At 41.2% G+C, this 22,487-nt stretch overlaps 1 protein-coding gene across 1 annotated transcript in view; it reads right to left on the bottom strand.

Annotated features, from left to right (window-relative positions):
- TNPO1 (transportin 1) overlaps positions 1-22,487 on the bottom strand; it is a 685,264-nt gene that overhangs the window by 119,996 nt on the left and 542,781 nt on the right. Inside the window, 1 exon segment of the mRNA XM_029574697.1 lies at positions 4,328-4,423. Coding sequence (XP_029430557.1) covers positions 4,328-4,423 — 96 coding nt within the window.

Below are 22,487 nucleotides of genomic sequence, written 5' to 3'. Positions count from 1 at the left end.
TGTCCGAACACCAAGAGGTATAGGTCAACCATTTCCTTTTGTAATTTAATCTGGTGGAAGGTTTTCTTGAGGAAATTAGGATATCTTCCAGGTGAGGCGAAATGTTTAGTTTTTTAAATTGTAGCCTTTCAATCTCCACGCTGTGAGGTTCAGAGAAGAGTGAAGTGGATGTAGAAGGGATTGCCCTTCTTGGGTTAGGAGGCGAGGGCTGTGTCCCAGCGGAATTGGAGAGTCTATTGATGAATGAGGTATGCATATCATGGCTGCCTGGGCCATGCCGGAGATGTCCCTGAAGCACTTCTGCACTGTGGGAGAAATCAATGGTATTGGTGGAAAAGTGTATAGAAGGCCGTCTGACCAGTCTATGAGAAATGCATCCTGCGTTAGTCTCTGGGTGCTTGGATATACTGAGCAGAAGGCCTGAACTTTGCAGTTGCGTTCTGTAGCGAATAGATCGATATGTGGCCAGCCCCAGGTTTGGAAGAGTTCCAGTGCTACTTGCTGATGGAGCTCCCATTCGTGGGGGTGAAAAATTCTGCTGAGCTTGTCTGCTCTGGTATTGTGTATCAACTACTAATATAGCCAGATGGTGAACTGAAATTTTTTGTAATTGCATCCGTCGGTTAATGTAAACAGATTATACTACTACACCAACACTCATTCGTGTATTATGAATTATAGACACTCTCACTCAGATATCAACAAAATTACACTTGTCATGGAATGACCATCATACTAGGCATCATCGTATTAGCTTGCGCTTTAAGACTCAGCCTTACTCTTAATCATAGGTCATTAGATGGAAAGTCCGGCAATAATCCTTTTTTTAATATCTTTTTTATATGCTATTGAAACTTCAAATCATAAAATACTTAGCTTAGCTAATTCTGTGTCAATCCTCCGATTGATTCATGATGGTTGATCATCTCCAAATTCTAACTGTGTAGTCCCAACAAAACTGGTCACCCGACACGGGGCTGTGTTTCGGACTGCTAGTCCTTTTTCAAGGGTGGTAATTTCTGCGTCAAAGAAACTTGTGATCATCATCATTCAACTTAATTTTATATCACGACTAACAATCCATTATTCCCAGACCCGCGGCACTTTCAGGGTACTCACATAGATATTTCAAAAATGGCGGTCCAGCATTTCCATTCAAGTCATTTTTCTTTATTTCTGGGAATCCCCGGAACGGACTTAAATGCTACTAAAATGGCGTCACAAAGCTCCTCTCTTGCTAAATAAGGGAATACCACTCAATGGAGGCATTTAAACCAGTTGGTGACACTGTTTTCAATTTAAAAATCCATTGGGTACTTGCCAGGTTCTTATGGCTTGGATTGGCCACTGTTGGAAACAGGATGCTGGGCTTGATGGACCCTTGGTCTGACCCAGTATGGCATTTTCTTATGTTCTTATGCTGTTCTTTAAGATTTAAAACTCTGTTTAAATCTCCCCCTCACGGATTCTCCTGTATTTTTTCTAAGACTTTCCAACGTAAATCGTCAAACGAATGCTGAAATTCTTTGCAACGTGCGACCATCGGGGCTGTGATCTTCTCGGTAGTGATACAGCTTCTGTGTTCTATGAGCCTAATATGAACCATCCTCTTAGTCCTTCCCACATAATACAATTTACAAGGACATTCTATCAAATATACTACATATTTGGATGAACAGTCCGTGTATTGATAGGCTCTATGTATACCTCCTTGAGCATCTTCCCATATTTCCCCCGTGATGGCTTGGTCACATACAGAACATCGTTGACAAGTCCAATGCCCACAAGGTTGATTCGAATCTTTGATGACTGGTGCCTTTAGAAATGAATGCACCAAGATGTCTCTGATATTTTTCCCCCACCTGTAAGTAATCAAAGTTCATTCCACAAAAACATCCTTATGGGGTTTCAAGATTGACCAATGATGTATTATGAGAGATGCAATCAAGCTGGCTCTGTCGGAAAACGGCACTGTGCAGACTAAAGGTGACCTACCTTCTTCTGTTGTTTTATTGAGTAGAAGCCAATGTCATTCTGCATTAGAAGCTCTTTTTAAAGCTTTATGTATTGAATGGGGTAGCCACGCTGTAACAATCTGCTAGCCAAAATTTCTGCTTGGATAAAAAATTCATCTTTGTTGCTACATAGCTGTCTTAAACGTAAAAATTGGCCTATCAGCAAATTCTTACGTAAATGATGGGGATGGAAGCTAGTATAGTACAAAAGTATTTTTTTCACAAGATTTTCTGTACAAACTCGTGGCTAGTTTATCTCCATCTTTTTGTATGTGTATATCCAAAAAATCTATATGGAACCTATGATACGTAATTGTAAATTGCAAGTTGTTGTCTAGTGTATTAATCCATCTATTGAATTCTTGCAAAGCAACTTCATCTCCATGCCACAAAAAGAAAATACTGTTAATGTATCGCGTCCATTCTGATATCTGTTGGAATTCTACAGCATTGAAAAGATATTGCTCCTCAAAAGCCGTGACATATAAGTTAGCCAAACTCGGGGCCATGGTGGCCCCCATTGCGGTTCCATGAATCTGTTTGTACCAAGTATGCCAGGTAGGTAGGTGGCTTGTAGGGCAATGGAGCTGTTGGTTGCCCATTCCAAGATGGTCACTGCTTCCTTGCAAAGGGTCCAGGAACCGGACCCTCCTTTGTTTATATAGAACATTGCTACTTGATTATCCGTGTGGATCATTACTGTTTTTCCTTTTAATGAGAGTTGGAAGCTCGGAGAGCGTTTCAGATCGCCCGTAGTTCTAGCAGATTTATTTGCTGAGTGCTCTCCCAGGTTGACCATAGGCCTTGAGTTTGAAGGCAGGTCAGGTGAGCCCCTCCAGCCCTTTGTTGCGGCATCTGTGGTGAGAATGATATGATGAACCGGGGGCCGCAGTGGAGCTCCCACCGTGAATGTGGTTGGTGTCAGCCACCAGTCCAAATCTCGTTTCATGCTGCTTGTGATGGAGACAGGGGCAGAAAGGTGGTCAGAGAATTGATTCCATTGAGTCTTCAAGCCCCACTGAAGACGCCTCATGTGTAGACGTGTGTGGGGAACCACATATATAGATGCCACCATATGCCCGAGGAGTTTTAGCACTCGACGAGCAGGAGCAGTGGTTGAGCGTCTTAGGGTTTTTGAGCGAGTGTTCTTAGTGCTAGTGCCCATGGTTCGGGAAGGAAAGCCTTGTCCTGTAAAGTGTCGATGTGGGTTCCAATGAATTGCAACGCTTGCATGGGCTGAAGATTTGGCTTCTCGTAACTGATCAGCAGTCCCAATCCATCTAGACATTGAATGGTTGTGAGAAGATTGTTCTGTAGCATAGAGGGGCTGGGTGCCATTAGAAGCCAATCATCCAAAAAGGGAAATATTTGGATACCCTGGCGTCGTAGGTGAGCCACCGCTACCACTAGGCATTTCATGAAAACTCTGGAAGCAGAGAGGCCAAATGGAAGTACCTTGTATTGAAAATGTCGACCCATCGTCGTGAAGCAAAGGTGCCACCAGGAGGCCTTGTGCATCAGTATATGGGAGTATGTAACCTTGAGATCTATGGAACACATCCAGTCTTTGGGCTGGATAAAGGGTAGGATGGTTTTGAGTGATGTCATTTTGAATTTCTCCGTCGTTAGGTGCTTGTTGAGCGCTCTGAGATCTAGGATAGGACGGAATCCTGATTTTTTTGGAATGAGGAAGTATTGGGAATAAAAGCCTGTGTGATGGTGTGATACAGGTAGTTCCGTGTATGTAGTGCTGTTGTAGGAGGTGGTGAAAAAGACTACATAGAATATAATAAAAATAGCATTTTTTATGTTAATTACATATTCTCTCTAGATTTGCCAATGGTCATTTTTAACATACAATGGAGTTCAAGTGAGCATGTTAATACTTAAGTATATCATACAAAACAAAATATTAAAATATAAAATCAGAGGTGATGAAAATAAAAGTTTGTAACTTATAAACTGTAGCATCCAATTGTCAACATTTCAATCATAGCTACTGTCCATTTGTGCACCTCTTATAAGCAATCATAATCCAAATACCTTCAGTGAGGGCTGAAACCTTGATTATTGGTGTTTATGTATGCTGTGTATATTTTTCTAGAAAATTAAGAATCTTTGGCCTTTCGCATTCTAGAATCAAGTCAGAACAGCAAAACTGAGGCTTGTAAAACCTTATGCAAAATAAAAAGCATCTTTTGCTATTAAAAGTAGGGTAGACTTAAATTATGGTTTTTTTTCCCCAGAATAATTCATCTACTAAAAGAACCACCATGTAATTCTTTATCCTGAACAATTCTGTTGTATGGTACCTGTGTTCTCTAATAATGTCTTTGGTGTATTGGGTCGATTAATGATTTCTACAAGTTGGTGCAAAACCATGGGGACATAAGGCTGCATTTCAATACCTGGAAGTATACAGAAAAGAATTGTTAAGATAATTACCTGTTAAGCACTCATTCTTTAATAGAACCTGCTTCTGTTCTATTTCACCTTTTACTGACTGAAAGGGCTTTCTTTTAAACCACCTATCAATTAAAAAGGGCTTACCTGGAGCTCTGGTTTTGATGTATTGGAAATATTTTCTGTAAACATTAGTTAACATGAATTTACTTAATCAGGTTTGGTTGATCAATTTGACTTATGGCACTCCTGGCTGTGTCTGGCTCCAGAAAAAATAGTCAAGAGATGTCACATTTTAGAATGAGATGATTACATGCTACTTCAGCTTTCCTCATCGTCCAAAAAAAAACCCTGACAGTGCTAACTTCAAAAGAGCCAGTTATCTTAAGTAATATAATCAAAATCAAATGCAAATGTGTGAAAAATGTATAGGCAGCTTTATGTATAGTAACCAAATCTTCTAGAGTTATAATAGTATTGTCCTTGGAAATATACAAAACTTTACAAATAGCATATTAATAGTTCACTGCCCTGATTCCTTGAAAGCAGAATTACTTACCTTTAATGCCTGTTCACTGAAAGCAGCTCAATAAGTCACAAATTGGTTACTTGACCATGTTACATGCATTGAAGAATCATCTAGTGCTTTCTAAGAAAGCTTTGAGCATGATTCGTAGGAAACCTGCACAACCAATGGACCAACTGCCATTCAGTTTCAAGTTGAACAAAGACAACCAATAAAGTAGTACTGTTGGCCTATCTCAAGAAACTTCAGTTTGTGCAAAATACAGCTGCTCAATTGGCTCCAGGAACCAAAAAATGATAACATATTAGTCCTGTTTTAGAAATGTTACATTAGTTGCCAGTACAGGTTGGATTACAATTTAAGATCTTGGTACTGTTATTTAAGTGTTTGTATGGAAATGTCCCACCATATTAGGCAGATTCTCTGGCATGGAATAAGCCCACTTGGGCTTTGCATTTAGCTTCACAGGTGTTATTGTTGATACCCTCCTGTTGAGACTGCTTGGTTGTCTATCACAGAGAACTCAGCTTTTAGTTATGCTATGCTCAGTTTTTGGCATGTGCTTCCTTAAAGGGTTTGGGGTGAGTGTATTTAAGGTTATGAAACTTGTGAAGGCATGGAATTTAAAACAGACTTGAGCTGTTTTATAAGGAATTTTGAACTGTTTGTGGGGGTTGAGGGATGGGGTTGAGTTGGGTTTTATAAATATTTAAAATACTTATTGATAAGGTGTTTTAGAATTGCAACCCACTGATGCCTGGGGGAATTGTGGGTCATCAAGCAAAAATAAGAACAGACAAAAATAAATGTATGGGAGGGAGGGTTGTGCAATTCTATTAAGCTATCAGAGAATAAATATTAAAGATAATTTCACTTTTTGACAAGCAGCATCAATGGAGGAACATGGGATCGACCAGCTAAGTATAATCTTCAAACAAAAGAAGCAGATTTGAGGAGGGAGAGGGGAGAAGGCGGAGCTCAGGAACCACCACCAACAAATGCTAAAGGGAGAGCAAAGGTTTTTGTCAGATTCTTTTGTAACAATTTTTTTTTTTAAACATTGCTCAAAAACCAAAGACCAAAGATGAAAGATATCCCTTGAAACCAAAATAAATGGGCCATGGGAGGATGAGACGGGCTTTATTCTGAAGACTTAGTAACACTAATAAGCCAGATTTTTAATTCTGGCAAGCAGCAGTACAAAGACAATAGTGTAGGATGAATGTGTGGCCTTAACTCCATGTTGTAGTCTTGAAATTCTTTTATAGGCAGGACTGAGCTGCTCTAGGTCACAACCATGAGCAGATATCACAGCTATTAGTATCATGGTCCTTACCATAACAGATGTAGCACACTGTGATCATCACTGATGGACATTTTGAGTATATTGGGGGGAAAAATATGTAAGCCGTTGACCTGTTTTTCTGCCATGGTGAGAAAAACTGACATTGAAAAATCAAATATGGAAGAATACATTTTTTTCCCCCCAGAGAAAGACATTTGCAACAAACATCTGGTAGGTATGTTCCATATCCCATATGTGCTGAAAAAAACCAAGCGGAGTGAGGAAGGCAATAGGGAAAAAAATTAATTAAAACCCCATACATGCTAAATGATAATTTCATCTCTTTCCTAGGAAGCTCCAGAATATGTTCTGTTCCACATCACATGTTTTCACATGGCCCAACTGTGTGGATGGTGAACAGCTGTCTTCAAAGAATATATAACAGATTACATCTGTCTGTCCTAACAAAATTGTGTTGACAGACTGGGTTTGAAAGACCTTTACAGCCATCACTATCAAGAGACTAATGAGAAATCTATATTCCTAAAGGGACTAGAGAGCTAGAAGACATTTATGATGAGCTCTCAACTCCAAATTGGACACATTCATGTTTAACAGAATTTGATGATCTGGAATTTGGTAAGATTAGAATGCAAGAGCCGCCAAGTGAGCATGACCCTATACTTTATGATCTGGATGTGATCCAATAGAGTGGATCACATCCAGATCATAAAGGGCTACTGAATCGTCAGTACCCAATGGCTTACCTCATGAAATGGAGAAATTACTTACCTTATAATTTCATCTTACTCAGTGTAGACAGATGGACTCATGACCAATGGGTTTATGCTGCCCTGGCAGCAGATGAAGACTGAGCAAGCAGATATCACAGTATCCATAACCTTGCAGTGACTGTAGCCTGCCAGTATTCTCTTCAAAAGCAACTGTGGACAGACTAGCAAAAAACTTGATTAAAAACATGAATCAAAACAGGTAACCAGGACTGTACTCAACCAACCATAAACACTGAACTCACAAAAAAGTCTAGGTACCGCAAGCTAGGGACTGGATGAACACTTACCTAAAGCCCCACAGGAGGACTACTGACCATGCGGCAGCCAAGGGCAGAAAGCTAAGTCCATCTGTCTACATGCTAGAAAATGAAGAAACGGCTCTACAGATGTCCAGTATAGGCATGTCCTTTAAGTGTGCCAGAAAGGTTGCTGTCACTTATCTGGTGTGCTTTTACCTTCCTAGGAAGAGGTGTGGAAGACATGGTATGGCAGTGCCTGATACAGTTTGTCAACCAGTTAGCTAAGGTTCTTTTGGAAGCTGCCACACCCAGTTTCTTGGGATTATAGGAAATGAACAATTGCTGCGATCTCCTATGGTTTTGCATTCTTGCCTTGTAGTAGACCAGGGCTCGCTTACAATCAAGTGTACATAGAGTCTTTTCCCTTTAGATCTATAGGGTTTTGAGAAGTATGTCAGGAGGGAAATGGATTCATTTAAATGAAAGTAGATATCACCTTCAGCATAAGTTTAGGGTGTGGTTCTAACACCACCCTATCACGGAAGAATTGCAGATATGGTGATAAGTGGATCAAGGTTTTTAGTTCACTAATTTGCCAAGCAGATGTGATTGCTACCAAGAACATTACTTTCCAAATAAGGAACTTCAGTCCCATTGTTGCCAGGGGTTCGAAGGGACTGGGCATGAGAGCAGTTAGCACTACATTAATATCGCATTGAATTGGAGGTTTTTCTATCAGTGGCCAAATATGCAAGAGGACTTTCATAAAGTGAGACACTAACAGGTGTGTTGAAATTAAATGTCCCTCACTGGCCGGTGGTAAGCAGCTCTTGTATTTAGACGTACTCTCATCGAGGTCTGTAGTCCTGTCTGAGATAGGCGATAGAGGTAGTTGAGTAGAAGCTTCGGAGAACAATCGAATGGGTTGACAGATTGACACCAATCGGCATAACAGGACCATTTGAAGGAATAATTGCAACGAGTGGAGGCTTTACACGAAGAGAGGATGACATCTTGAACAGAAGTTGTAAGGCACAATAGATCTAAGACCTGGTGCTCAATCTCCAAGCTGTGAAATAAGAGTGATGAGAATAGGGGGTGTAGTAGGGTCCACCTGTATCAGGAGCATCTGTTGGCAACCCAGCACTCTGGGCGGTTGTACTGAGTTGCACAAGATATGCGTACCATGGTTGCCTCGACCAAGCTGGAGCAATAAGAATAATCTCTGCCCTATCCTGGATGCACTTCTGCACCATTCAGGTTAACAGCGGGATTGGGGAGAATGGATAGAGCAGATCGGACAAGGAAAGAACATACATCTTGGGATGTCCTGTCCAGAAGGGAAGGAAAGAGAAAACCTTCTCCAGTTTTGTGTTGTACTGGGTCACAAAAAGGTCTATGGAGGATTTGCCCTTATCAGTGAAGATACTGTTGGTCATGGATTGGTCGAGGGGCCACTCATGCTGATGAAACATTCTGCAGAGTTTGTCCGATTGTATGTTTGCTATCCCAGGCAGATATGTCGCCTGAAGCAACATGGCTCGTTTTGTCACCCATTCCATAGCGTAGCTTCTATGCATAGTCTCAGCTAACTGGATCCATCTTGCTCGTTTATATAAAACATAGCAACTAGGTTGTCCATATGGATCATGACAGCTTTCCCTGTCAGGATATGTTCGAATATTATCAAGGCTCTGCGAATAGCTCTGATATCTAGGAGGTTGATCTGATAGAAGTCTATTGAGGACCACGACCCCTAGGTCTGATAATGAATGTGGTGTGCCTCCCAGCCTGTGGTGGAGGTGTCCGTAGCGAGAATCAGCTGGTGAGGCAGAAGCCGAAGTGGCGTGCTCTGCCTTAGGATTATTGGGCTCAGCTACCAGTCTACGTTTCTTTTCATTGGCGACGAGATCAGCACTTCGCTGAGAGAGATCGAGACCAACACTGTGCTTTTTGACCCCAATTCAGTCTTCTCATATGCAGTTGGGTGAAAGGAACCATATGAATTGCTGCCGCCATATGGCCTAGTAGCTTCAACGACAAAGGTGCAGCTGCTTTGGATTTTTTCTTTACGTGTAACGCCAGAAGTATGAGGAGTTTTACTCTGTCTTTGGGAAGGAACGCCCTCTCCCAGAGTCTATCCTTGCTCCTATAAATTGTAGAATTTGTGCTGGCTGGAGGACAGATAATTTCGTTTTTCTTAGACAGATGGACTCAGGACCAATGGGATATATCAAAGCTCCTCCTCAACAGGGTGGGAGGCTGCTCGCGGTCCAGTCAATACTGCACATGCAAAGGCTGCATCCTCCTGGGCCTGCACATCCAGATGATAAAAACTGGACAAAGTGTGTAAAGAGGACCACGTTGCAGCTCGGCAGACATCGACAGGAGACAACAGACTAACCTCTGCCCATGACACTGCCTAGTGGAATGAGCCCTAACCTGAGTAGGCAACGGCTTTCCAGCATCCACACAGGCGACCATGACCATCTCCTTAATCCAATGAGCTACGATAGCCCACGAAGCCAGCGCACCCTGCTTACTCCCGCCATTGGAGAACAAACAGGCGATCTGTCTTTTGAAATGACTCAGGGACCTCCAGAGATCGCACGACAAGATGCTTAATATCCAAGGAGCGCAAAGGCAAAACTCCTCTGCATCCCTGACCTTATCCAGGGACGGCAAGGAGATGGAATGATTCAAATGAAAGTCCGAGACCACCTTAGGCAAGAAGGATGGAACAAATATGCAGCTGTAATGCCCCCGGAGTCACCCGAAGGAACAGCTCCCAGTAAGACAAGGCCTGCAACTCAGAAATCCAAGGTGCAGAACATATAGTCACCAGGAACAGAGTCTTCAAAGTCAACAACCGTAAAGAAAGGCTACGCACGGTTCAGAACTTAGGGCCCGCCAAAAGGTCCAGCACCTAATTAAAACTCCACAATGGAACTGGTAACCTCAAGGGAGGCATAAGGTGCTTCACTCCCTTCAAAAAAAACGGACCACATCAGGATGAAACAAAGAAACATCATTTATCAGCCCTCAAACAGGCAAGAGCCACAACTTGCACCTTCAAGGAATTGAGGGCCAAGCCTTTATTCAAACCATCCTGCAAAAAATCCAGAATAATAGGGATCTTAACTGAATGAGGAAGAACACTCTGCTCCTCACACCAGGTCTCAAAAACTCTCCAAACCTGCACTTAAGCCAAGGAAGTGGAGAACTTGCAAGCACAAACTGACAAACACTGCAAAGGAATAACCATGCTTTAACAGGCGAGCCCTCTCAAGGGCCAAACTGTAAGACAGAATAGTCTGATTCTTGTGAAGAACCGGTCCCTGCTGAAGCAGATCTATGTGCGGCATAAGACGAAAGGGGGTGCGCGATGACACCAGAAGTCATCGCAAATCCGCATACCATGGACACCTGGGCCAGTCCAGTGCCACCAGGAGTACTAGCCCGTGGCATTCGATCTTGCGAATTATCCTGCCCAGCAAAGATCATGGAGCAAAGGTATAAAGCAATCTGTCTTCTAGCCAGACCTGTATGAGAGCATCTATTCCCAGGGACCATGAATCTCTCCTGCGGCTGTAGAAGCGAGGAACCTTCACATTTTGAGAAGTTGCTAGCAGGAACGGAAGGCCCCAGAGATCCACAATCAGCTGAAATGACTCGACTAACAGTCCCCACTCTCCTGGGTCCACACTCTCTTTGCTGAGAAAGTCTGCTCTTATGATGTCTTATTGCCATCACTAAATATGTGTGTATTTTACTTGTAATCCGCTGAGATTTGTGGATCAGCGGAGTACAAATTGTTTAAATATATAATAAGTAAAACCTCTACTATTTCCTACAGAGAGATAGGACTGACCATGTGATCCTCAAGGAGTAAAGAAATTATCATTGGGAGGCCATAATAATGCAAAATATTTGATTGCCTTTTGGATAAGAATGTGGTCGTTCTTCTAAAAAGGTGCTATCTATAGCCTTCTGTGACAATACTTAGAATTCAACTGCTGAGGTTATACAGGATCAAAGGTTTGTGAAAATATTTCTGAATCCTCACTAAAAAGAGGGCCACTGGAGTCAGGATTGGAACGCTAGCGTCTCTGAACCTGAGCCTGCTTCGAACTAAACAGGAGAATATGGCTTACAGCCTTTCTGCCTGCGCTAGCAAGGCTTAACTTTTCTGATATTTGGAAAGAAGTATGGAGCTAGGTGTCCACTCCAGCTAAGACACTGTTTGGACATTCTTGATAAAAGAAAGAAGCATATTATATTTGTTTCCATTGATACACAGCTTTTGTAGCTTGAACCCTGCCATATTGGCGTTTAGGATTTTTAAAACAAGGATTTAGAGTTTTAATCCTTTGGGATTTGGGAACATTTATTTATTTTTCTATACCGACATTCGATTTGACATATGCCGGTTTACATACATGATGTCTAAGGCCAGCCTTATTTAAAACATGAATGTATATTTTAACAGATTTTTCCACTAAACACCCATGATTATGGATGTCATTTAAAGATTTTTCCACTAAACACCCATGATTATGGATGTCATTTAAAGCATGCAACCAAAGGTGGCATATAAAACACTAGATATATGAGCTAAAATTCTCCTCACAGAATGTGCTTTGTTTAGCCAAACCACTATTTAAATATATTCTGTAACATGGTTTAGCAAGATCTGGCTTTAGAACTTAGTGATGTATAGTGATTGGAACTTTATGAATTTTCATTCCGGAGGTATTCTTTTTTGTTGTGCTTTGGGGTTTTGTTATATTTTTGTTTTGTATTTTTTTTTTGCTGTATTGAGACCACAACAAAAAATGCTTCCAGGAAAAACAAAATCACATACGTTTCAGGGAAAATTACCCCAAGGAGATGACAGAAGAATCCAAAAGGTGACAATATGATCCTTGAGCCATCCAATTTCTCTTTAACCTGATTCCCAAAAGATTTTCTCCTTTACATGGCATGTCAGCAATCCTCTCTTGCATACCCTCTCTCTCAAGCTAGATGCCAACAGTCAAGCACTCCTATGGGAATCAGTCATAGCAATTCTCATTACAGTCTCAAATGCATCATGGGTCTCACAGACTACAAAAATCTCACATACCACTCCCTTTACCCAAAACAGTAAAATAACTTGTCTTGAGATTCCAGAACTGGAGACACAGATATGTGGACCTAAGTACTCTTAATCTTACTGAGAGACAAGCACTACCATACTCTGAGGGAACTATCACATCCAACAATTATTTTGTGTTGATTGCTTGAATGACTAGCTGCAGTCTGTTTGAGTGTTCCTCTAAGTCCTTCTCTCACTGCATCAGAAAGATGAGGGTGGGCTGCCGCTTTTGCTTCCTGCTTCATTTGGTGAGCCTCATTACCTGCTTCTATTGGTCCCGTTGGAGAGAGGGAGGAGCTGGACTGCGTTTAAAGAACCGCGCTTGTAGGCGCGACGCTGCCGCTTTTGCTTCCTGCTTCATTTGGTGAGCCTCATTACCTGCTTCTATTGTCCCGTTGGAGAGAGGGAGGAGCTGGACTGCGTTTAAAGAACCGCGCTTGTAGGCGCGACGCTGCCGCTTTTGCTTCCTGCTTCATTTGGTGAGCCTCATTACCTGCTTCTATTGGTCCCGTTGGAGAGAGGGAGGAGCTGGACTGCGTTTAAAGAACCGCGCTTGTAGGCGCGACGCTGCCGCTTTTGCTTCCTGCTTCATTTGGTGAGGCCTCATTACCTGCTTCTATTGGTCCCGTTGGAGAGAGGGAGGAGCTGGACTGCGTTTAAAAAAACCGCGACCAGCGGCGCAACGCTGCCGCCGGCGCGACGCCTAAGCCGCGTGCGCCGAAGGGGCGCCGCGTGGCTTTGTCCGGCTTCGTCCGGAAGAGAACGGGAGTGAACATTAAGGCAAACCGACTGTAAGTAAAAGATTTGTTCTTCGAAATTATTTCAAGCGGCCCAGAGACATATATACAAGGGAACAAGACTGACTATCAATTTCTGACCCTCTCCTCTTGATAACGGTTATTTTTCCTATAATGCCGCATACTAAGAGGAAGGCCCGAATAAAAGAGTCTTCCTCTACACCGATTACAACTTCATTTCAACCGCGAATTGAGGACAGTTTCAGAAAATCTTCATCAAAGACTTCGGGGATGGCCGCTGAGGGCTCTAGTTTAGAGCAGGAACTAGGTCCCAGGCCCTTAGAAATATCTTTAAGCCCCGGAGCCCCCGAGAGACCTGAGCCACCGTCTGGTAGAAATGCCAGAGAGGAACTAGAACAATCCCCAGATCCATCTGTTTTTGATTTCCAGAGGCAATTAAGGAATTCACCTGAATTGCCGGTGAACCCCGTTGATAGGGGTTCCATGGAATCAGAAATACAGGGAGAATCTGTTCTAGATAAAGAGGCCACTACAAGATTAGGAAATGATATAATCCAGATTGTAGCCCCCAAGTCATTTTCGCTAGAAGAAATTGGGAAAATGATTATCCAGATGCAGAAATAAATTAATACTTTGTCCAATAAAGTAGAGGAGGCTTTACAAGTAAACCAAGTAATAGAACAAAGGGTGGGAAAACTGGAAACAGATATTAAGATAGTAGAGAAGAAGGTGGAACAAAATGATGAAATTCAAATTAATTTGATAAAATCTGAAAAAATGTTGTTAGATAGAATTGAATATCTAGAAAATCAGTCAAGGAATCAGAATTTGAGATTGCTTAATTTCCCAAAGACGAATTTGATGTCCCCTATGGACCTTTTTCGGAGTTACTTAAAAAATATTTTGAAATATTCAGAGGCCTCCGTACCAACAATCTCTCGAATGTATTATCTTCCCCTGTTCCATAAGGGTGAAACGGGGCAAACTGTGAGAGAGGAATCTGAAAATGTAGATTTAAATCTGACTGATTTTCTGGAGAAGTCGTTTGAAACTAACATAACATCTAGAGCTACGTTGTTAGTTCAATTTGTTTATATGACAGATAGAGATTCTCTGTTGAAATCATTCTTTAGGAATCAAAATCTGCTGTTCTACGGTCAAAGTATAAGAGTGTTCCCAGATATCGCCCGTTCGACACAAATTCGTCGGAAGAAATTTATTAATATGAGATCTGAAGTTTTGGAAAGAGGGGCAAAGTTTATGTTAAGATACCCATGTCGTTGTTTAATCATATACCAAGACTCTAGGTATGTTTTCACTCAACCTGAACAACTGAGGGGTTATCTGGATTCTCATTCCTAATGTATCTTGTAGAAAGGGGGTAAAAAAATGAATAAAAAGATGGAGAAACAAGATAGGTTAAGTGTTAAATATATGTAATTTCCTAGATCTGCTCAAATATGAATATATATGTCTCTTTTGCTTTGCACTATGAATGGTATGATAATTCAAGGTGGGATTGAAATTTCTTCTTTATTTTTAAGACATATTGTTATTTATGTACCTTGATTTTGTTTACATTTTGAAAAAATTCAATAAACAATAAATTAAAAAAAAAACGAAAGATGAGGGTGGACATGCAATGCTAACAAATCTATAGGGATATTTGGAAACCTAAAAGTGATGCTCTGGTTAAAGTTTGCAGATAAAGTGGAACAGCTTTAACCTTCTGAACAAAGATGGACAGGAAAAAAAACAGCAATTTTCAGATGATTTATGAGATGCTTAGATCAGATTTCCATCAGGACTTGAAGCAAAGCAGGAGGAACTAGGGCAGAACAAATAGAAATTCCAAGGATCCTGACAGGTTTTAACATGTAATTCCCTGAACAGAGTCTGTAAGAAATATGGATGCAGTTCCCAGTGAACAAATTGATGTAGACCTCAACATATCTTTTGCTGCAGCAAGTGAAGATGACCTTACCAGTACAAACATGGAAGTAGAGTAGCAGCCTAGTGATTAGAGCAGCAGACTAGGAACCAAGGAAGTCAGGATTCAAATTCCACTGCTGCTCCTTGTGATCTTGGGCAAGTCACTTCACCTTCCACTGCTCAGGTTCAGCCAGACTGTAAGCCCTATGGGGATAGGGAAATATCTATAGTACCTGAATGTAATCTGCTTTGAAGTGGATTAAAAGTGGAATACAAATCAAAAGGAAAAAAGCCTAATCTCCAGGGCAAGGCCTGGCAGACTGGAAGGTAGGTAACATGATGTGCCTCATGCAAGTGAATATAGACTGGTGAAAACAGCTCTGTTTATCTCCATCAAGACTTGCCCTCAAGTGACAAGTAGAAACTGCCTTGCAGCTGGTTTGATCAGAACAAAGGTTATTTTAAGGAAAGGATCCACAAAGCCAGCTATATCCCTCTGGGAGTTCAGTGCGACATCAACCTAGCATGAGAAGCTAAATGAACTTTTGGGTATGGCTATCTAGAAGCCCAGGGAAAAACTGCCACATTTTATTTATAAAATTTTATGAACCTCCTTACAGGACTTACAATAATTTCTTCCAAGGCATTTTACAACAAAAGTAACACATAATACAGTAAAAAACTTAACACAAAACTATTAAAAATACGAAAGTCAAGGGAAAGTCAGATTAAAAGTCTTAAAGCAAATTGTCGAACTCAAAGCTCAGAAGTCATCGGCCAAGTCTTCAATTTACAGTGAAGACGAAATAGACCTGTTTCTTCCCTGATCGATAAAGGAAGATCATTCCAAATCTCAGGAATTGAAACAAGGAATGATCTTTTCTTCAGTTTAAATGCCAAAAAGCTCTCAATGATGGGAGCTGAAGTTGATGGCTATATTGAGAATGCACTTTCCTGGGTGAGGACTTCCTGCACAACCTAGATGATATATGAGAGAGGCCAGGCCCATGCAAGATGAGAGAATAAGTACTTTAAATTTGCAATGTAATCTTTCCAGAAGCCATTGCAAGCCAATGTAATTTTTCCAGGAGAGGAACGGCTGATTCGTGACTAGCATGACCCATTACAATTCTAGTGCAATGTTCTGTACCACCTGAAGTTTTCAAATCAATGTACCAAATAACCCTCAATTATTGTATTTTTTTTATTCATCAGATGTTTTGAAATATTTTGTGTGGGAAATTTTGAATATTCTATTCATTAAATAGTTTGAAATTTTTTAATGAATATGAGATTACTATTATGATTGTTCTATATTTCTTGATTTTCTTTAATGTTTTATGAAGAATGGTAAAGTTTGTTTTTTCACTGTTGTGGATTCCAGTTAAGTTTTTCTCAATATGTTTTTATTTACACTTTCTAGTCTCTCTATTCTGCATTTGGTCAGGCTCTGTCTGTGTTCTGCATATATGACCGAGGTGAGGTATTTTGCTAGCATGTAATTTCTGTGTAGGAGCAGCCTGGATTGTTCAGTTTTCCTAAAAGGAGATGTATTGTTCTAGGGCCTGGTGTAATTTTATGTGCAGTGCTTTTTTTTTTTTTTTAGATAAATAAGGTTGTTACTGTTTGAGCACTGGCAGTTGGGGTTGTTTTGGTATGGGATGTTTAATCCCTTAGTATCCTAAACTTAACTAGGAACTCAATAAAACTAAGATGAAGGCAGCAGTCCAGCAGCAAGAGGGGGGCTTTCCAGTCTTTTGCACTGAGTGTCACATGTATGATTTTTTGCCCACTGGTGAGAGATTGTATGTGTGCACTCAGTGCAAAGAGCTCCTAGCTCTCAGGGAACAAGTCCAATCTCTGGAGGCTAGAGTAGCAGACTTGGAGGAGCTGAGGCAGACAGAGGTAGAATGATGAGACCTACAGAGACATAGTAGCCAAGTCCCAAATCCAGTCTGGCAGCCCTAGTGCGTAGCAGGAAGTGATCCTGTAGTAGCAAGGACCTGCTCGCCAGGTGATATATTGTCCTCTCGCACTGAGGACAAGTCTCCCAGGGCTATTGCCCAGGAGGGAAGGGTTAGGCCGGCCATTCACAGTTGGTGATTCAATTATTAGAAATGTAGATAGCAGGGTGGCTGGTGGACGTGAGGACCGCCTGGTAACTTACCTGCCTGGTGCGAAGGTGGCCGACCTCACATGTCACCTAGAAAGGATTACAGACAGTGCTGGGGAGGAGCCGGCTGTCGTGGAACATGTGGGCACCAACGACATAGGAAAATGTGGGGGAGAGGTTCTGGAAGCAAAATTTAGGATTTTAGTTAGAAAACTGAAATCCAGAACCTCCAGGGTGGCTTTCTCTGAAATGCTTCCTGTTCCACGTGCAGGTCCCCAGAGGCAGACAGAGCTCCAGAGTTTCAATGCGTGGATGAGACGATGGTGCAAGGAAGAGGGATTCGGTTTTGTAAGGAACTGGGAAAACATTTGGGAAAAGGGGAGACTTTTCCGAAAGGATGGCCTCCACCTTAACCAGAGTGGAACCAAGCTGCTGGCACTAACTTTCAAAAAGGAGATAGAGCAGCTTTTAAACTAGAACAAGGGGGAAAGCCGACAGTCACTCAGTAGTGCATAGTTCGGAGAAATGTATCCTTGAAGGATACAAATGAAACAGGAGAATTAGGGCATCCCATAAAAGCAAACATAGTCCATGTGTCTATATGTAAAAAATCACCGAAGCTAAAGATTTCCAAATTATCCCTAACAACTGAAAAGCAGGTTGCTAATAGAAACAAAAAAAAACCACTCTGAAATGTCTGTATACCAATGCCAGAAGTCTAAGAAGTAAGATGGGAGAGAGAGAGTATAGCACTAAATGATAAGATTGACATAATTAGCATCTCAGACACTTGGTGGAAGTAGGATAACCAATGGGACAGTGCTATATCGAGGTACAAATTATATCGCAATGACAGGTAGGATCAACTTGATGGGGGGTGTGGCACTTTATCCTGTTGGACTCTATACCTTCCCGGACATAAAGATCATACAAGAGACTAAATGCTCAGTAGAATCTGTAGGGGTAGAAATCCCATGTGTGTTGGGTAAGAGTATAGTGAGAGGAGTATACTACCATCCACCTGGACAAAATGGTCAGACAGATGATGAAATGCTAAGAGAAAACAGGGAAGCTAACCAGTCTCAAATGCATCATGGGTCTCACAGACTACAAAAATCTCACATACCACTCCCTTTACCCAAAACAGTAAAATAACTTGTCTTGAGATTCCAGAACTGGAGACACAGATATGTGGACCTAAGTACTCTTAATCTTACTGAGAGACAAGCACTACCATACTCTGAGGGAACTATCACATCCAACAATTATTTTGTGTTGATTGCTTGAATGACTAGCTGCAGTCTGTTTGAGTGTTCCTCTAAGTCCTTCTCTCACTGCATCAGAAAGATGAGGGTGGGCTGCCGCTTTTGCTTCCTGCTTCATTTGGTGAGCCTCATTACCTGCTTCTATTGGTCCCGTTGGAGAGAGGGAGGAGCTGGACTGCGTTTAAAGAACCGCGCTTGTAGGCGCGACGCTGCCGCTTTTGCTTCCTGCTTCATTTGGTGAGCCTCATTACCTGCTTCTATTGGTCCCGTTGGAGAGAGGGAGGAGCTGGACTGCGTTTAAAGAACCGCGCTTGTAGGCGCGACGCTGCCGCTTTTGCTTCCTGCTTCATTTGGTGAGCCTCATTACCTGCTTCTATTGGTCCCGTTGGAGAGAGGGAGGAGCTGGACTGCGTTTAAAGAACCGCGCTTGTAGGCGCGACGCTGCCGCTTTTGCTTCCTGCTTCATTTGGTGAGCCTCATTACCTGCTTCTATTGGTCCCGTTGGAGAGAGGGAGGAGCTGGACTGCGTTTAAAAAAACCGCGACCAGCGGCGCAACGCTGCCGCCGGCGCGACGCCTAAGCCGCGTGCGCCGAAGGGGCGCGCGTGGCTTTGTCCGGCTTCGTCCGGAAGAGAACGGGAGTGAACATTAAGGCAAACCGACTGTAAGTAAAAGATTTGTTCTTCGAAATTATTTCAAGCGGCCCAGAGACATATATACAAGGGAACAAGACTGACTATCAATTTCTGACCCTCTCCTCTTGATAACGGTTTATTTTTCCTATAATGCCGCATACTAAGAGGAAGGCCCGAATAAAAGAGTCTTCCTCTACACCGATTACAACTTCATTTCAACCGCGAATTGAGGACAGTTTCAGAAAATCTTCATCAAAGACTTCGGGGATGGCCGCTGAGGGCTCTAGTTTAGAGCAGGAACTAGGTCCCAGGCCCTTAGAAATATCTTTAAGCCCCGGAGCCCCCGAGAGACCTGAGCCACCGTCTGGTAGAAATGCCAGAGAGGAACTAGAACAATCCCCAGATCCATCTGTTTTTGATTTCCAGAGGCAATTAAGGAATTCACCTGAATTGCCGGTGAACCCCGTTGATAGGGGTTCCATGGAATCAGAAATACAGGGAGAATCTGTTCTAGATAAAGAGGCCACTACAAGATTAGGAAATGATATAATCCAGATTGTAGCCCCCAAGTCATTTTCGCTAGAAGAAATTGGGAAAATGATTATCCAGATGCAGAAATAAATTAATACTTTGTCCAATAAAGTAGAGGAGGCTTTACAAGTAAACCAAGTAATAGAACAAAGGGTGGGAAAACTGGAAACAGATATTAAGATAGTAGAGAAGAAGGTGGAACAAAATGATGAAATTCAAATTAATTTGATAAAATCTGAAAAAATGTTGTTAGATAGAATTGAATATCTAGAAAATCAGTCAAGGAATCAGAATTTGAGATTGCTTAATTTCCCAAAGACGAATTTGATGTCCCCTATGGACCTTTTTCGGAGTTACTTAAAAAATATTTTGAAATATTCAGAGGCCTCCGTACCAACAATCTCTCGAATGTATTATCTTCCCCTGTTCCATAAGGGTGAAACGGGGCAAACTGTGAGAGAGGAATCTGAAAATGTAGATTTAAATCTGACTGATTTTCTGGAGAAGTCGTTTGAAAACTAACATAACATCTAGAGCTACGTTGTTAGTTCAATTTGTTTATATGACAGATAGAGATTCTCTGTTGAAATCATTCTTAGGAATCAAAAATCTGCTGTTCTACGGTCAAAGTATAAGAGTGTTCCCAGATATCGCCCGTTCGACACAAATTCGTCGGAAGAAATTTATTAATATGAGATCTGAAGTTTTGGAAAGAGGGGCAAAGTTTATGTTAAGATACCCATGTCGTTGTTTAATCATATACCAAGACTCTAGGTATGTTTTCACTCAACCTGAACAACTGAGGGGTTATCTGGATTCTCATTCCTAATGTATCTTGTAGAAAGGGGGTAAAAAAATGAATAAAAAGATGGAGAAACAAGATAGGTTAAGTGTTAAATATATGTAATTTCCTAGATCTGCTCAAATATGAATATATATGTCTCTTTTGCTTTGCACTATGAATGGTATGATAATTCAAGGTGGGATTGAAATTTCTTCTTTATTTTTAAGACATATTGTTATTTATGTACCTTGATTTTGTTTACATTTTGAAAAAATTCAATAAACAATAAATTAAAAAAAAAAACGAAAGATGAGGGTGGACATGCAATGCTAACAAATCTATAGGGATATTTGGAAACCTAAAAGTGATGCTCTGGTTAAAGTTTGCAGATAAAGTGGAACAGCTTTAACCTTCTGAACAAAGATGGACAGGAAAAAAAAACAGCAATTTTCAGATGATTTATGAGATGCTTAGATCAGATTTCCATCAGGACTTGAAGCAAAGCAGGAGGAACTAGGGCAGAACAAATAGAAATTCCAAGGATCCTGACAGGTTTTAACATGTAATTCCCTGAACAGAGTCTGTAAGAAATATGGATGCAGTTCCCAGTGAACAAATTGATGTAGACCTCAACATATCTTTTGCTGCAGCAAGTGAAGATGACCTTACCAGTACAAACATGGAAGTAGAGTAGCAGCCTAGTGATTAGAGCAGCAGACTAGGAACCAAGGAAGTCAGGATTCAAATTCCACTGCTGCTCCTTGTGATCTTGGGCAAGTCACTTCACCTTCCACTGCTCAGGTTCAGCCAGACTGTAAGCCCTATGGGGATAGGGAAATATCTATAGTACCTGAATGTAATCTGCTTTGAAGTGGATTAAAAGTGGAATACAAATCAAAAGGAAAAAAGCCTAATCTCCAGGGCAAGGCCTGGCAGACTGGAAGGTAGGTAACATGATGTGCCTCATGCAAGTGAATATAGACTGGTGAAAACAGCTCTGTTTATCTCCATCAAGACTTGCCCTCAAGTGACAAGTAGAAACTGCCTTGCAGCTGGTTTGATCAGAACAAAGGTTATTTTAAGGAAAGGGTCCACAAAGCCAGCTATATCCCTCTGGGAGTTCAGTGCGACATCAACCTAGCATGAGAAGCTAAATGAACTTTTGGGTATGGCTATCTAGAAGCCCAGGGAAAAACTGCCACATTTTATTTATAAAATTTTATGAACCTCCTTACAGGACTTACAATAATTTCTTCCAAGGCATTTTACAACAAAAGTAACACATAATACAGTAAAAAACTTAACACAAAACTATTAAAAATACGAAAGTCAAGGGAAAGTCAGATTAAAAGTCTTAAAGCAAATTGTCGAACTCAAAGCTCAGAAGTCATCGGCCAAGTCTTCAATTTACAGTGAAGACGAAATAGACCTGTTTCTTCCCTGATCGATAAAGGAAGATCATTCCAAATCTCAGGAATTGAAACAAGGAATGATCTTTTCTTCAGTTTTAAATGCCAAAAAGCTCTCAATGATGGGAGCTGAAGTTGATGGCTATATTGAGAATGCACTTTCCTGGGTGAGGACTTCCTGCACAACCTAGATGATATATGAGAGAGGCCAGGCCCATGCAAGATGAGAGAATAAGTACTTTAAATTTGCAATGTAATCTTTCCAGAAGCCATTGCAAGCCAATGTAATTTTTCCAGGAGAGGAACGGCTGATTCGTGACTAGCATGACCCATTACAATTCTAGTGCAATGTTCTGTACCACCTGAAGTTTTCAAATCAATGTACCAAATAACCCTCAATTATTGTATTTTTTTTATTCATCAGATGTTTTGAAATATTTTGTGTGGGAAATTTTGAATATTCTATTCATTAAATAGTTTGAAATTTTTTAATGAATATGAGATTACTATTATGATTGTTCTATATTTCTTGATTTTCTTTAATGTTTTATGAAGAATGGTAAAGTTTGTTTTTTCACTGTTGTGGATTCCAGTTAAGTTTTTCTCAATATGTTTTTATTTACACTTTCTAGTCTCTCTATTCTGCATTTGGTCAGGCTCTG

This window comes from Rhinatrema bivittatum, chromosome 1, assembly GCF_901001135.1.
Source record: "Rhinatrema bivittatum chromosome 1, aRhiBiv1.1, whole genome shotgun sequence".
NCBI lineage: Eukaryota > Metazoa > Chordata > Amphibia > Gymnophiona > Rhinatrematidae > Rhinatrema > Rhinatrema bivittatum.
This window is presented reverse-complemented; position numbering and strand designations above follow the sequence as displayed.